Source organism: Podarcis gaigeae, assembly GCF_964106915.1.
Source record: "Podarcis gaigeae genome assembly, chromosome: 10".
Lineage (NCBI taxonomy): Eukaryota > Metazoa > Chordata > Lepidosauria > Squamata > Lacertidae > Podarcis > Podarcis gaigeae.
The window spans coordinates 24,889,128-24,905,484 of record NC_139686.1 but is presented as its reverse complement, the minus strand read 5'-3'; the positions used below and the strand labels follow the sequence as shown (position 1 = coordinate 24,905,484).

At 43.8% G+C, this 16,357-nt stretch overlaps 1 protein-coding gene across 3 annotated transcripts in view; it reads left to right on the top strand.

Moving 5' to 3' along the window:
• ALDH1L2 (aldehyde dehydrogenase 1 family member L2) overlaps positions 1–16,357 on the top strand; it is a 30,646-nt gene that overhangs the window by 10,022 nt on the left and 4,267 nt on the right. For all 3 annotated transcript variants that reach the window (XM_083700125.1, XM_083700124.1, XM_083700126.1), the window contains 14 exons: positions 1,587–1,676; positions 2,410–2,544; positions 3,001–3,126; positions 4,447–4,538; positions 5,398–5,545; positions 6,338–6,457; positions 7,584–7,711; positions 10,283–10,433; positions 12,025–12,095; positions 12,218–12,323; positions 13,563–13,650; positions 13,789–13,879; positions 15,708–15,807; positions 16,218–16,316. In XM_083700125.1, the coding sequence (XP_083556251.1) occupies positions 1,587–1,676; positions 2,410–2,544; positions 3,001–3,126; positions 4,447–4,538; positions 5,398–5,545; positions 6,338–6,457; positions 7,584–7,711; positions 10,283–10,433; positions 12,025–12,095; positions 12,218–12,323; positions 13,563–13,650; positions 13,789–13,879; positions 15,708–15,807; positions 16,218–16,316 (1,545 nt within the window). The remainder of the gene's footprint in view (positions 1–1,586; positions 1,677–2,409; positions 2,545–3,000; positions 3,127–4,446; positions 4,539–5,397; positions 5,546–6,337; positions 6,458–7,583; positions 7,712–10,282; positions 10,434–12,024; positions 12,096–12,217; positions 12,324–13,562; positions 13,651–13,788; positions 13,880–15,707; positions 15,808–16,217; positions 16,317–16,357) is intronic.

Sequence of the window (16,357 nt, the reverse complement as noted above, 5' to 3'; positions counted from 1 at the left end):
TGCCAGTACACTGAGACAGAAGATTCTCTCTTTACCTGTTTTTTTACAACTGTTGCAATCTGTCTCACAAAATAGCACTCTTAGTAACATCTGACATTAATAACATTAGTATTTTGCCCCACTGCACAAGGATTAAATGAATATTCTGCTGCATTAACTTTCTCTGCATCTTATTATGTTGATTGCTATTATTCCCAGCTCTGTAGCCATTGTCACAATCAGATGTCATGATCAAACATAGTTTATCATGAGGGGGAAAGAGCCTAGATGAACATTGAGCTCATTTGCTTCCCTTTTCTCTTTCTTCCTGCAGTGTGACCGTAAGGAATAAATCAGAAGCTCTTGTTTCTATTTTTTTTATTAACTGCAGCCTCTCATATGGTCCAAACCCAATAAACTGTGGTTAACCTTAACTATGATTTGTTTGACACAAGTCAACTTAAAACCAGGAGCTATGAAGTTGGTGTGTTTCAACAGATGTTCCTCATTTTAGGGTCTACGGATAAGACTGAACTGTAGTCAATCAAAAACAGAAGGGGAAAAGCTCTCACTCAAGTGGCATTTAACACCTTTGAGGTGTATTCATATTAACAAAGCTATCTCTCCTCTTTGCTGGAGAGGGTGTAAAGAGGTTGGCATGACTATACATATGTGGTGGGCATTACAAATTACAACCATTTTGGAAGAATGCTGTTGAGGAAATAAGTTTGATCCCCAAACAAAGTGTTACTTGTACCCCAACTTTAGTATTGTTAGCAATATTTTAAAATGAAAATGTCAGTCTGAGATACAAAGAATTGATTCCTCTTCTGTTAGTAGCAGCTCGGCAACTTGTTGCCCCAAACTGGAAATCCTTTGAACATTTGGCAAATGTCACAATGGAAACAAAAAGTTTGGACCATAGCACTTTCAGGGGGGGGGGGGGGAACAACTGATCAAGGAAGTTAAAGCTTTAGTTGAAAAAGGAGAGAAGGTCAATTTTATAGAAACGTCATATCCTTTCATCACATACTCAACAGGACATCACTAGACTCACATTTGAAAGTTTGGAAAAACATTTCCCCATAGGGTTCTGTGATCAGGGGATGGGGGTGAGTGGGGAGAGAGAATGTTTGATAAAGGGGGTTTTGTTCTTATGTTCTTTTTGAAAAAACAAAAACAAAAAACACTTTTATATATGAAAAAAAAATAGAAGTGAAAGCTTTCAATCTGCTTGTGGACATACTGGAGGAAGAAAGGTAGGGGCTTCTGTCACAGTAAGCCATACTTTATCAAACACAGCCCTTGACCAATTAACCATTATTTGGAATGACTTAGATATAGGTAGGTAGCCGTGTTGGTCTGCCGTAGTCAAAATAAAAAAAATCCTTCCAGTAGCACCTTAGAGACCAACTACGTTTGTTATTGGTATGAGCTTTTGTGTGTATATGAAGATACATTTCATGTGTATCTGAAGAAGTATGCATGCACACGAAAGCTCATTCCAATTACAAACTTAGCTGGTCACATCTTTTATTTGGAATGGCTTAACAGTATAATATGGTATGTAAGTAGGAACAAGTAACTTGTGCATTTTGGTTTCCTAGATTTCTTGGGATCAATCAGCTGCAGCTTTGCACAACTGGATCCGAGGGCATGATAAAGTACCTGGAGCTTGGGCAATGATTGATGACAAGGTAAACAATGTACATTACAACAAGCATATTCTGTTGCCTTTTGATAACCAAATGAGTATAGATCAAGGTCTTATCAAGAATGAGGATCGGTACATGACTGCTGAAAGAATAATGATTTAGGACTCAGCTAGACTGGTATATAAAAGCAATTTATATGCATTGTATGTGCACCAGAACATTATGGCAATGTGGAGTCCTGTTTTCCCTGTTTTAATTTACAATGCTTTCAACTGAAACACTTCTTTGATGTGTCTCGATCCAGCCTTGGTAAAATAGCCAGTAGGTGCTTCTAATGTAAAATATATTAATGACAAAGAAATGATACTCTTTTGCTTTTATCTCTTGAATCATACTTTTGTGAAGGACATTCATTTAGATCAGGGAGGGGAATCTGTGGCCCTCCAGATGTTGTTGGAACACACCTCTCAACACTGCTGGCCATTGTCCATTATTGCTGAGGCTGCTGGAGTTGCAATCCAACAACATCTGGAGGACCACAAGTTCCTCATCCATGATTTAGATGCACTTATAATTGGCGCCGAAATATTCCTTTTGCATGATATAGTTTACAACAGGAATTTCCCCATAAAGTACCACTGAAAGGCAAGACCAAATAGATTGGTTCTATCCAACTTGGCCAGTTGTGTAAAATCCAAGCATTGCTGCCCACTATTTGCTGAATTTTTTCCTTTTTGTAAAAAATAATAATCTTTTTTTATATATTAAAAAACAGATGGTTACTTTCTATGGGTCATCATTACTTCATGGTTCACCACCTCTGGGTCAAGAACTGGCAATAAAAGGTGCTGCAAAACCTGGTCTTGTAACGGAGAATGGGCTGGTTCTGTTTGGTAATGATGGAAAGATGGTAAGCATTTCAGAAGCAGTCTTGGGGTTTGGACATAAGAATGAACTGCAATTCTAAGTGATCATAGAATCATAGAGTTTGAACCAAAATTATATGTGGTGGATAACATCAAGGAAAATCCCTAATGATTTCAATGTGAATATTATGCCATTCAAAACAAGGACTGACTTTGTGATGGCACTGTGATTCTAGGATTCTGAAGATGCACAGTTTTACCCTGCCCTGTGACACCTGAGATATGTGTCACCCTATTTCTGTGGCTTTGATTTGTTTTAACTATTCTTAGTATTGGATCTTTAAATGGAACCTGCTGGTTGAGCGTGGGTTTTTTAAAAAAGTGTATTGCTGCCTTGTTAATAATTATAAAAGCTTAGAATGGGGGCTTTGTTTATTACAGGTTTTTTGTGTGTTTTTTACACCGCTAGCTTCTTTTTATATTTGTTTCTTTTTCTGTAGTTGCTGGTAAGAAATCTACAGTTTGAAGATGGGAGAATGATACCAGCATCTAAATACTTCTCCGCGGATGAGCTGTCTGCCATAGAACTTACTGAAGAAGAGAAAGAGATGGCAGAAAATATCAAGGTAAACCATTTCTGTGTTTTGACAGAGAAAATCAATGAATGTGTGCAGTGGGCTTTTAAACCTGGAGGCGCACACTGTGTTTTTTAGCCTTTCTACAAAGCCTAGAACATTTTAGTGCGCTGTGGCACTGTGGGTTAAACCACAGAGCCTAGGACTTGCCGATCAGAAGGTCGGCAGTTCGAATCCCCACAACAGGGTGAGCTCCCGTTGCTCGGTCCCAGCTCCTGCCAACCTAGCAGTTCGAAAGCACGTCAAAGTGCAAGTAGATAAATAGGTACCACTCTGGCGGGAAGGTAAACAGCATTTCCGTGCGCTGCTCTGGTTCGCCAGAAGCGGCTTAGTCATGCTGACCACATGACCTGAAAGCCGTCTGCAGACAAATGCTGGCTTCCTCGGCCAATAAAGCGAGATGAGCTCCGCAACCCCAGAGTCGGTCATGACTGGACCTAATGGTCAGGGGTCCCTTTACCTTTATCTAAGTAATAAATAAGGTTCCACAGACTTCCCTGGGAGTAAGTCTCTTTGAACTCAGTGAACAATAATCATAGAATCACAGAATTGTAGAGTTGCAGGTGGCACAAAACTCCACAAATCACTGGCTCCTTCCTCTGGATCAGCCTTGAGGGGGCCCTGCCTCTGCCACAAATTCCTCAAAGCCCTGCCAGCCCCTGACAGGTTCCATGTTCAGGCTGTTCCAAGCAGAACCAGAACCACAAGTGGTGTGGGAACTTCAAGAACTAGAGAGAGGTGGCCATGAGGATGCATATCATTAATTCATCCAATGTATATCCAGGCCTACCTCTCAGAAGGATTATAGGGCAGCTGACAACATGAGATCCAATGAAACTATATGCAATAGCCAATAATAATAAGTGGCTAATAATAATTTCTTACTTATACCCTGCCCATCTGGCCGGGTCTCCCCAACCACTCTGGGCGGCTTCCAACAGAATATTAAAATACAATAAAATATCAAACATTAAAAACTTCCCTAAACAGGGCTGCCCAGAGGTTTTCTAAAAGTCAGATAGTTGTTTATTTCCTTGACATCTGAAGGGAGGGCATTCCACAGGGCGGGCGCCACTACCGAGAAGGCCCTCTGCCTGGTTCCCTGTAACCTTGCAGGGAGGGAACCGCCAGAAGGTCCTCAGAGCTGGACCTCAGGGCTTTGGCTTAACATTGCAGGCTAGTTAGGAAGTCCATAGTGGGGCCTAGTTCAAAGATGTTAGTTTCTACAAAGCATGATATGTAGACCAACTTGCTTCATTGGTAGATGGATTTGTTTGTATCGTTGTCTCACACATTTTCCATATCTTGCAGTCCATTTGGAAGGGAATTTTGAGCAACGTGGCTGTAATTGAGGATACCACTGACTTCTTTAAATCTGGCGCGTCTTCTATGGATGTTGTTAGGTAAGCCAACCTCCTGTAAGGTCTCAACTCAGAGATGCTGGAAGCAGAGCCTAACCTTCTAAAGCTAGCCTGTTGCTTCCCTCAGGTGTCAGCAGTGTTGAAGGTAAGATGCAGCTGCCAGTCTGGTCAGCTTCTGTGCATGGAATTGTGGCTGGGCTGGCTCTGGTCAGATTGCAAACAGACAGACTTCTGGCTTGATCTTTGCTACATTGTAGAACCACCATAACACCAGTCCCAGCTTGAAGGCCAGGAAGGGATCAAGTGATCTTGGGAGCCATTAGGGTCCCATCAAGTCTTATACAGTGGTACCTCAGGTTACAGACGCTTCAGGTTACAGACTCCACTAACCCAGAAATAGTACCTCAGGTTAAGAACTTTGCTTCAGGATGAGAACAGAAATTGTGCTCTGGTGGCGCAGCGGCAGTGGGAGGCCCTGTTAGGTAAAGTGGTGCTTCAGGTTAAGAACAGTTTCAGGTTAAGAACGGACCTCCGGAACGAATTAAGTACTTAACCCGAGGTACCACTGTATTACTACTACCTCTAGCCTAACTCCTCACTTCGAGCAATTTGTCACTCAGTGTAAGTTAAGTTGCTTGAACATAGCCTGAATCCACTCTTGCACCTCTGCTGAGGTACACCTCCAGGCTGCCAACTCTGATGTCTCCCATTTAAAACAGTGTGGCTCCAAAATGCCATTTGAAAGATGAAGATTCAATGATTCATGATGTAGTCAGTGCAAAAGGGGCGGGGGGGGGGGAGAGAGAAATGAAAGCAGCCACATGCGATCGTCCCATTCAGTTTTCTATTGATTTCACTGTTTTGGTCAACTTTCACTTGTTTGATTTCTTTGTCTCCCAAGGATGATTGAAGAGATTAAGCAAATATGTGGTGAACTTGAGCTACAGAATGAAGATGTCTATATGGCACCCAAGTTTGGAGAGTTCATCCAAATGGTTGTCAGAAAACACAGGGGAGAAGACAAGGAGGAAGAATTAGTAATTGATTATGTTAGTAGCTTAATTTTTTTTTCCATTTTCTTTCATTACGCTAGTAAATTGACAAGGTGTGTAGTAAGGGAGAAATTTTACATTGCAAGGGCCCTCTGTAGAACATAGTGCATCCCTGGGCATACATTGGCCCAGTTTGCATGTAACACTAAGCCAAGCAAACATAGAAATATGTAGGCTCTCAGAGAGGAAATTGCAGCCACTCTGCTCTTCGTTGAGTCCGGCTGCTGCTGCTGCTGTGAGCTGAGCCATAGTTTGACATAGTGTGCTGTGCTTTTGGACTATAATTCCCATCAGTCCCAATTGGAAGGCACCAGGATAATAATATTGATTCTAGTACAGTCATACCTCAGAAGTCGAATGGAGTCCGTTCGACTTCCAAAACGTTCGGAAACCAAGGCATGGCTTCCAATGGAAGCTGCAGAAGCCACATCGGATGTTCAGATTCCAAAGAACGTTCACAAACTGGAACAATCACTTCCAGGTCTGCGGCATTCAGGAGCCAAAACGTTTGACTCGCAAGGCGTTCAGGATCCAAGGTACAACTGTAGCTGTTAGAATCAAATCACCTGACATATAGATCATTTGTCTGAAGGTAAACTGAAGATTAAATCCCACACACTAATCAATGGGATCTTATTTGGATCCTAATATGGGCTACAAATGTATTGGAACTGTTCAAAATATATGTTTGTTTTGCTTAATGTTTTCTGCAGGAAGTTCATTGGTCATAGTCCACACATGCTAGTTCAGAGGACAAACTAAAGCTTGTGGTTTTTGTTTTGCCGTTAGGTTTCAAAAGATGTCAATCGTATGACTGTGAAGATGCCATATCAGTGTTTTATTAATGGGCAGTTTGTGAATGCTGAAGACGGGGGAACATACGACTCTATAAATCCAACCGATGGATCTGTGAGTTAACCCTTAGTGTCCACATTGTCTTTCTCTGAGTCCTTTGTATCTGGATTATGCAGAACTCTTTAAAAACGTAGTAAATACTACACAAGGAATCCCCTCCGTTGTGCCAGAGCAACCTGAGTTAGAGAATCTGAGTTAGAGAATCTGAGTTGAAAAGGCAATAACACACTGCCACTGGTCACAATGTCTACAAGTTGTATGGCCAGCTGGGATGGAAAAGTTCTAAATTAGGAGGTGCCAAAAGTTGTTCATCTCTCAGCCGCACTGATGGAGTGATTCTCCATCCCTTCTCTTCCCTGTTGTAGTGTAGTATGTTAGAGTGCAAGGCAAACTCCCATCTCCTTGCCAGTGGGGCTTTACAGAGTGATGTAATCATAGAATTGTAGAGTTGGAAGGGCCCCCAAGTGTTATCTAGTCCAACCCCCTCTAATGCAGGAATCTCAACTAAAACATCCATGACAGATGGCCATCCAATCTCTGCTTAAAAACCCCCAAGGAAGGAGATTCCACACCTTCTGAGTCCGTTTCACTGTTGAACAGCTCTTACCGTCAGAAAGTTCTTCCTGATGTTTAGTCGGAATCTCCTTTCTTATATCTTAAAGCCATTGGTCTGAGTCCTGCTCTCAAGAGCGGAAGGATCACGGGGCCTGATCCCTGCAGCGCTGGATTTAGGGCAGTGTGGGCAGTTCCCCTGCACAGGGCGCTGAGCCGAGGGGGCACAAGGTTGAGAAGATCCATTTGTTGGGCCAAATTTTTTCCTTGCACATGGTGCCATATCACAAATTATTACCTGTGACAGTTCTAGGCTGGCACAGTGATTGGGTCCAACACCAGCTTGAGATGACTGTTGAGACTGACTTGGGGTCCAGCGGATTCTGGGATGACTCAGCCTTGCCTGCACCCCACCCTTGGAACATCCCTTTTACAGGGTTTTCCACTAGGCTCCCCCAGCAGCAATACTGCTAGGTGGAAGGAGGAGCTTTATGCCAACAGAATGGTGCTTGTATGTTGTTGTTGTTGTTGCCTGGGATTGCTCTGCCTGCTGGCATCTATGCTTTGGAGGAAGGAAGCTCAGCAGCAAGGTTAATTCTGACCAAGCCTCTCTCTATATTTATGGCAGGTGATTGCCAAAGTGTCGCTCGCTACAGCGGCCGATGTTGACAAAGCAGTTGCGGCAGCGAAGAATGCCTTTGAACATGGTGAATGGGGAAAGATGAATGCAAGAGACAGAGGGAGAATATTGTACAGGTATGGCATGTATAAGAAACCAGTTGCAGCTCTGTATGTTCCATGTCTCATAGGTCTCCTTTATTACCTGAGTAAAATCATGCTATGCCCTATTTGAATAAAGCAGTAAAATTTTATATATATATAAAATATTATGTTTTCGTAGATTTTCACGGGTACAGGAATGCAGGTTTTGGTGTCCTCGGGTGTCTTCCCGTGTAAAAGTTGGGGTGTCTAGGCGACGTTTCGACGAGGTCTCACTCGTCATCTTCAGGCTGGTGCTTTCGGCTTCTTGTTACTGGAACAAGAACGGGATCCCGCTCTGTTCCAGTAACAAGAAGCCGAAAGCACCAGCCTGAAGATGACGAGTGAGACCTCGTCGAAACGTCGCCTAGACACCCCAACTTTTACACGGGAAGACACCCGAGGACACCAAAACCTGCATAAAATATTATATATATATATATTATATATCCCCAATGAATAATCCTATGTTAGAAGGTCAGATTCTGTGGATGTTCTGCAAAGAATTATGTACATATATGATTCTGGAATTGGTAAAGGAGCAGAGTTCTGATTATGAGCACCTGCCCTAAAGGTAAAGGGACCCCTGACCATTAGGTCCAGTCATGGCCGACTCTGGGGTGGAGTGTTGCAGCGCTCATCTTGATTTATTGGCCGAGGGAGCCAGCGTACAGCTTCTGGGTCATGTGGCCAGCATGACTAAGCCGCTTCTGGCAAACCAGAGAAGCGCAAGGAAACACTGTTTACCTTCCCTCCGCAGTAGTACCTGTTTATCTACTTGCACTTTGATGTGCTTTCGAACTGCTAGGTTGGCAGGAGCAGGGACCGAGCAACGGGAGCTCACCCCGTCACGGGGATTTGAACCACCAACTTTCTGATCGGCAAGTCCTAGGCTCTGTGGTTTAACCCACAGCGCCACCCGTGTCCTGACAGCACCTGCCCTAGGAGCACATAATTATTCATTGAATTGTTTTTGCATTGAAAGCGGTGTCGGGGACTGGCGGGACATTGATGAGTGTCCACTGGGGGAAGGGGGGCTGCAGTCTGACTTGGGAGAGGGGGGCAGTGATTTGTGGGGAACTGTACCAGTCAGGTGGCAAAAGTCAGAGGCAGGGGAATCTTCAGAGCTGGAGGGTGGAGCACAGGATGGGTCAGAAGAAGAGGAGGAAGAGGCAGGTCAGGCAAGCGAAGTGCCAAGTGCTTCCCCACCCTCTCCTGCACCACTGTTTCCCAGAATCAGGAGGGGATTGAAGAGGGAAGAGCGAAAGCAGCTTCCACACAGATGTAGTCTCTGGATACGTGTGTGCATCCCTTTGGGAGGAAGTACATAAACTGGTGGAGTGGCTCCCTGTTGCTACAGCTGCTCCATAGAGCACAGACCTGAAAAAAGCTGCCTAGATGCTAGACTGGGGTGTGTTGATATTCAGAGCCATAGAAATGATTGTGTCAGTTTTGACAATAGATGACTATCTGCCGTGTGCATTCCTTCGGCAATTGGCAATCCCTTGACAATTGGCTTCCTGTGCTGCATTTTTCCTGCAGATCCCTCTTTTCTTTTATTTGCATGCAGTTTGCCACCATTTGCACACACACACACACCCAGCAAGTTACCAATGCAAATAAGCACACATGCTCCTATGTGCATTGATCAAATCACCCTCAAAAGGGAATCTTGAAATGATTGTTTCATTTCCATCAAGATTCCATCAAGATTCCACAATTTGCAGAACAGCACATTGTAAGGAAAATATATGTGAACTGCACCAAGTTTGTTTATGTGCACTAATTTGAATGGCACCCAGAAAACAAAAAGGGAAGAAATGTAGATTTCTGACACATCTGTCTGCTTCATAGAAAGACCTGGTAATTCAGAACTTCACGACCCACAGAAGAATCTGGATTGGGGGGGGGGGCGGATTTCTGTCTTTCCTCCAAGGTGCTGAAGCTGACATACATATATTTTCCCCATTTTATCCTCACAACAACCCTGCAATGTAGGTTAAGCTGCGAAATACAGTCATACCTTGGGTTAAATGTGCTTCAGGTTGAGCGTTTGCAGGTTACACTCCACAGCCACCCGGAAGTAACGGAGCGTGTTACTTCCGGGTTTCGCCACTTGCGCAGATGCTCAAAATAACATCACACGCATGCGCGGAAGAGGCGAATCGCAACCCATGCACATGCAGACGCACAGACGTGGGTTGCATTCGCTTCAGGGTGCGAACGGAGCTCCGAAACGAATCCCATTCGCATCCAGAGGTACCACTGTAGTGCCTGACTCAAAGTCAGCCAGCGAGCTTCACGGTCCTAATCTGACACAGTTTTACCTGGCTCTTTCCTGCCCCTCTGATTTCCTCTATGTGTGCATGGAGATGTAGAATGCTTTCCCATCTTCAGTGCTTTTGCAGCATAAAAGTCACGATTCTCAAATCACACACTTTGGTCATTTCACTAAAACCATTGGTTCTACTCAAAATATTAACGAATCTGCATCATAAATTTGGATACAGGGCATTACAGACACACCATTTTTTGTTTTACATTGTATGTCATTATTTCATTTTAAAGACTTGCCGATTTGATGGAAGAACACCAAGAGGAACTGGCAACCATTGAAGCTATTGATTCAGGAGCTGTTTACACACTGGCGTTGAAGACCCACATCGGAATGTCAGTGCAAACATTCCGATACTTTGCTGGATGGTGTGACAAAATACAGGCAAGCTAACATTTGAGTTGGCCTTGATCCTTGGGAAAACAACAAGGGGATTCATGCTCTTGCACACATCGGTCCTTTTCAGAGAATTAGCATGGGTTTCCATCGATATATTTTTCCTATTCATTTGATGTATGAGAAAAAAAATATCCTTCCAAGATCCTGCTTGTTGCAGGAGTATCATGTTGTCACACGTGATTCCTATAGAATCAGGGTGGTGGTACAGGCGCTTATTAAGCCTGCTAGACTGCGAGGCCATTTTAAGCAAGCTGTACACTGCTTTCTGTTACCTGATGTCATATGTCCAGCACAGAGATCTGTTATTGCCATTCTCAGCCCTAAGACTGGAGATAAACGTATCTCCAGTGTTAGCACTGTGGTTGTTAGTACAGTACTAAGATCAGACATACAGTAAGTCTCTGCCTGCTCTCTGGCAGTAAATTGTCCACCATCCCTGCTATAGAAGATGGCGGCAATCCATGGCCAGGAATGAGCTGGGGGGGGGGGAGGCTCCTTGCAACACAGACTATCAGCTAAGCTTACGTAGGGCTATGGAGTCCCACCTAAGCAGCATTAATGTGACTGTTCATGCTGGAATTCCCTCTTTAGGCCAGAGGGACATCACCTGATATTCCTCCAGACTGTCAGTATTTTGCAGGAAGGACTGAAGTGTGTAGATTTAGGCTGGAGGATGGATGGCAGCTAACAGATTGAGGTTGAATCATGACAAGACAGAAGTACTGTTTTTGGGGGACAGGAGGCAGGCAGGTGTGGAGGACTCCCTGGTCCTGAATGGTGCCCCTGAAGGACCAGGTGCGCAGCCTGGGAGTCATTTTGGACTCACAGCTGTCCATGGAGGCGCAGGTCAATTCTCTGTCCAGGGCAGCTGTCTACCAGCTCCATCTGGTACACAGCCTGAGACCCTATCTACCTGCGGACTGTCTCGCCAGAGTGGTGCATGCTCTAGTTATCTCTCACTTGGACTACTGCAATGTGTTCTACGTGGGGCTACATTTGGAGGTGACCTGGAAACTACAACTAATCCAGAACGCGGCAGCTAGACTAGTGACTGGGAGCGGCCACTGAGACCACATAACACCAGTCATGAAAGATCTAAATTGGCTCCCAGTACATTTCCAAGCACAATTCAAGGTGTTGGTGCTGACCTTTAAAGCCCTAAATGGCCTCAGTCCAGTATACCTGAAGGAGCGTCTCCACCCCCATCGTTCTGCCCGGACATTGAGGTTCAGTGCCAAGGGCCTTCTGGAGGTTCCCTCACTGCGAGAGGCCAAGTTACAGAGCAACAAACCCTCTTTAAAATAATTGGGCTTTTAGCAGCTAGGAAAGTGACAGGGAAAAGCACTAAATGGTGTGGGAGAAATGGATGATTAAGAGGAAACAAACCAGAGGAAAAGCTCAATAAAGACTGCATATAATGTAACCTCCACGTAAGCTTGTGCAAGCAAATCAATAAACAGGCCATCTGGAGGAGCCTGCTAACAGCAAACATGTTGTTCAAACAAATGTGATGATGTGATGGATGCATCTTGTACCACCTTAATTTAAAAATAATAACGATTGCTTTCTCATTTAGGGGTCTACCATTCCAATTAACCATGCACGGCCAAACCATAACTTAACTTTCACCAAGAAGGAACCCTTAGGGTAAGACAAATTCTTCTTCTTCTGCTAATGGAATTAGATAAGATTCAGTTTTTTACTAATAGCAAATTTATTTTAAAAACCAGTTTTATTTCTGTATTTTTCCCCCTGCTTGCAATTTAAAGTGTCTGTGGAATTGTCATTCCCTGGAACTACCCACTAATGATGCTCGCATGGAAGAGTGCAGTGTGTTTGGCTGCTGGCAACACTTTAGTTCTGAAACCAGCACAGGTAAACATCAAGCAGGCTGATAATGTCTTGATATATGGCACTCCTCCAGTCTACAGTAGGGGTAGGGAACCTCATGTCCAGGAGCGAAATGCAGGCTTCTGGGTCTCTCTCTTGAGATTCTCAGATATTCTGCAAGCCTTACCTGCTTCTTAGCCATGTCTCTCTCCCCAAACCACACCCCCTATCAGCCCTCCTTTCCACCTACTTTGCACTTTTGCCTAGCTGGAGTTTATGCCAACAAGGCTTGGAGGGAGTCAAGAAAGGGATGTGCAAGTCGGGGATGTGTATCCAGAAACAAGCCTGCTGTACCAAAGCAAATTCATGTTCATTGCCCTACCCACTTTTGCCTCTGACCCCACCTTGAACATATCAGATGACACAGCAATTCTTCAAACAGCTCTTGTTTATTCACAGGCCAGAACAGAACTGAACTGAAGGGTTCAGCCAGCCTGCTTATATAGAGCTCCACTAGAAAGCAACAGCAACCATTTTCTGTAACTATCCAATCACTGAACGCCACTTTCAATCCCTTATTTGCATATGTGGACCTGAGTGAAAACTATCTACAGTATCCCCCTGCTGGCCCAGGGTGAGAACTTCAGTGCATAACACCACCCACCACTGACATGTGGCTTCAGGCTAAAGAAGGTTCCCCACCCCTGCCCCAGACAGTTTTTACCAATGTCATCCCCTGATTGACCTTGATAGAAAGTGCACTGATAAAGGAAGAATGTGCTATTGTAGAAGAGGGTTAACAATGGAAATCACATTTCACACTCTGAGGGGGGAAATCCTACCAGGGCCATCTCAAAACACTTTGCCGCCTGAGTCAAGGCAGTGCACTCTCCTTTTCCCTGCACAAAAGCTGACCAGACAGGCAACTGAATCTTACTTCAAGACTGCTGGTGATGATGGGGCAGTCACACACAATTCTGTCCTCCAACATCAAAAATACAAAGGCCGGTGTTATAACTCAGCTAAATAAAAACAAGAACAATAAAGAAAGAAAGGGGTGGGGGAATAATACAATTCCTTTTTTAAAAAACCCTAAACCATGCTACAGGATTTTGTAAACATTGCAATTTTCCTTATACCATACGACAGATAGATCATCTGTGTTGGTTTTATGTTATCACGATGTTATAATTGACTTAAACTGTCTTCTGTTAGAACCTTCTTTGCCTGTATGTCTGCATACCATCAGCCAGTCTGGTAAAATCATGGTGTGTTTTTACATAGGTAACTCCACTGACTGCCTTAAAGTTTGCAGAGCTCTCTGTGAAAGCAGGAATTCCCAAAGGCGTTATCAATATTATACCTGGTTCAGGTAAAGCAGTGATGCAATGGTTTCTCTTTTCTGTTCAAAGAGGATGGAGGGAATGGGGTGCAGCACAACTAAATCACTGAAATAAACAAAGTCCGCAATGACACTAAAGCTCAACATTTAATTATACTTATGTCACAGGTTCAACAGGGCAACGCTTGTCCGATCACCCAGACATTCGTAAACTTGGGTTCACTGGCTCAACACCAACTGGGAAACAAATCATGAAGAGGTAAGGTATTCATTGCCCACCCCCATTTTTGCACGCTGTACATTTTTAGAGCATGGCCTTCACATAGAGATGTTTTCGTACAGCCATGAGCTGCGTGGCTTTTGCTATGTGTCTCCCTACACTGACAATGTAAAGTACAGGGGTATCTTGGTTCTCAAACATAATCCATTCTGGAAGACCATTGGAGTTCCAAAACATTAGAAAACCGAGACGCAGTTTTCTGCAAATTCATATGAGAAAATTGAAAAACACACAGCAGAAGCACGTTTGAGTTTAGGTTCCGAAATGTTCATCAACAGAGACGTTCAAGAACCAAGGTACCACTGTAGGGGTGGAAGAACCTGTAGCTCTCAAGATTCCTCTAGACTACAACTCCCATCACCTTTGACCATTGACCACATTGGCAATAGGCTGATAGGAACTGGAGTCCAACAACACCTGGCATGCCACAATTTCCCTGCCTCTGGTGTAAAAAGAAACCTGTATGTAGAGATTGATTTGGATGCTACTTTTCCTTTCATGACTAGAAAAGAGGACCTCCACCTTCCTTTCCCCCCACAAAAATCTGCTGCTGCAAGTCGGGTGACCTTTGGAAATAGCATGGGCTATGGTGCTGGGCAAGGGTTGCAGGCAGAGCAAGGAGTTGGTGGTGATATTGTTCTCTCCATTATGTGAATGGAGGAGGAACTTTGGACCTGAGCCATAGTAAATGTTCAATCTGTAAATAGAACTTGGTTTATTTTGGTACCAGTCATGGCTTCCCGCCAAGAATTCTGGGAGCTGTGGTCTGTCAAGGGTAGTGATGTTGTTAGCAGGGGTGGATTTAGGGCTGTGCAAGTGATGCGCATGCACTGGGCACTGTCTCAAAGCACTGTTTTTGGGAAGGAAGTGTGAGGCCCTGACACTGTCCTAGAATCCTCCCTCCTCAAAGCCAGATTTGGGGAGGAGGTGAGAGGGCTCTAGGACCCTGCCAGAGCACTTGTAAAGGTAAAGGACCCCTGGACAGTTAAGTCCAGTCCGGCGACTATGGGGTTGCGGCGCTCATCTCACTTTCAGGCTGAGCGAGCCAGCGTTTGTCCACAAACAGTTTTCTGGGTCATGTGGCCAGCATGACCAAACCGCTTCTGGTGCAACGGAACACTGTGACGGAAACCAGAGCACACAGAAACACTGTTTACCTCCCTGCTGCAGCGGTACCTATTTATCTACTTGCACTGGTATTCTTTTGAACTGCTAGGCTGGCAAGAGCTGGGACAAACAATGGGAGCTCACTCTCTCGCAGGGATTCAAACTGCCAACCTTCCAACTGGAAACCCAAGAGGCTCAGTGGTTTAGACCACAGTGACACCCACGTCCCTTGTACCTCCTTCCCAAACCCAAGCATCTCCTTACTTGCCTTTGGAAAGGGGGGGTGCATGCCAAATTCTGGCCTCGAACAGGGATCTATAGTACCCAAGTCCACCACTGTTGTTAATATAATAATAATAATAATAATAATAATAATAATAATAATAATAATAAAAATAAAATAAATAAATAAACTTTTATTTATATCCCGCCCTCCCCGGCCAATTCAGGCTCAGGGCGGCCAACATCAGATATATAACATTAGTATAAAATCAAACAATAATTAAATTACCTCCTAAAAATAGGTCAAAATCAAATTAAAGTCTAATTAGATGGCTTTCCGCAGGGTTAGGGTTGGGTTAAGAGGCCCCTATTCCCTTCACAGAATATGCTTACTTATATAAGTTTATATAACTTCCCTTCACTGGCTATCAGGAGGAATGATACTGAATTCTGAATGCTTTCATCATCATTTTTACAGCTGCGCTGTCAGCAATCTGAAGAAGGTTTCTTTGGAACTGGGCGGAAAATCCCCACTGATCATATTCAACGACTGTGAACTTGACAAAGCTGTGAGAATGGTAAGCCGGCTTTAAAAAGGCTCTGGTGAACTTGCTCCATAGTGTATTGTAAATTGTGCTGCTGCGCTAGAGAACTGTGGTTATGACACTGCTCTGAAATTATAATTATTTATTAAATTTGCTTACCGCCCTATACCCGTAGATCTCAGGGTGGTTCACAACATAAAATCACAATATAAAGAACACAAAACCCATCATAAAATAAAAACATAGACAACCCAACCCCTTCCCCTTTACCTGGTAAGATAAAGAACATTTTAAATTAATAGTAGAAAATAAAAATGCTCAAATTCACTGTATGTTCTATATGTTCACAGGCTTCCATATAGAAAATGAAAATGGAAGGAAAAAAATAGCTTAAGATAACAAAAAAAGCATGCTCACGGCATGTTCTTTTTCTTCCAATGCAGGGCATGGGAGCCGTTTTCTTCAACAAAGGAGAGAACTGCATTGCAGCCGGCAGACTTTTTGTGGAAGAATCAGTCCACGACGAATTTGTTAGGAGAGTGGTAAGAAATTTGAAACGTGAGATTAAACATGATTTTTGCCT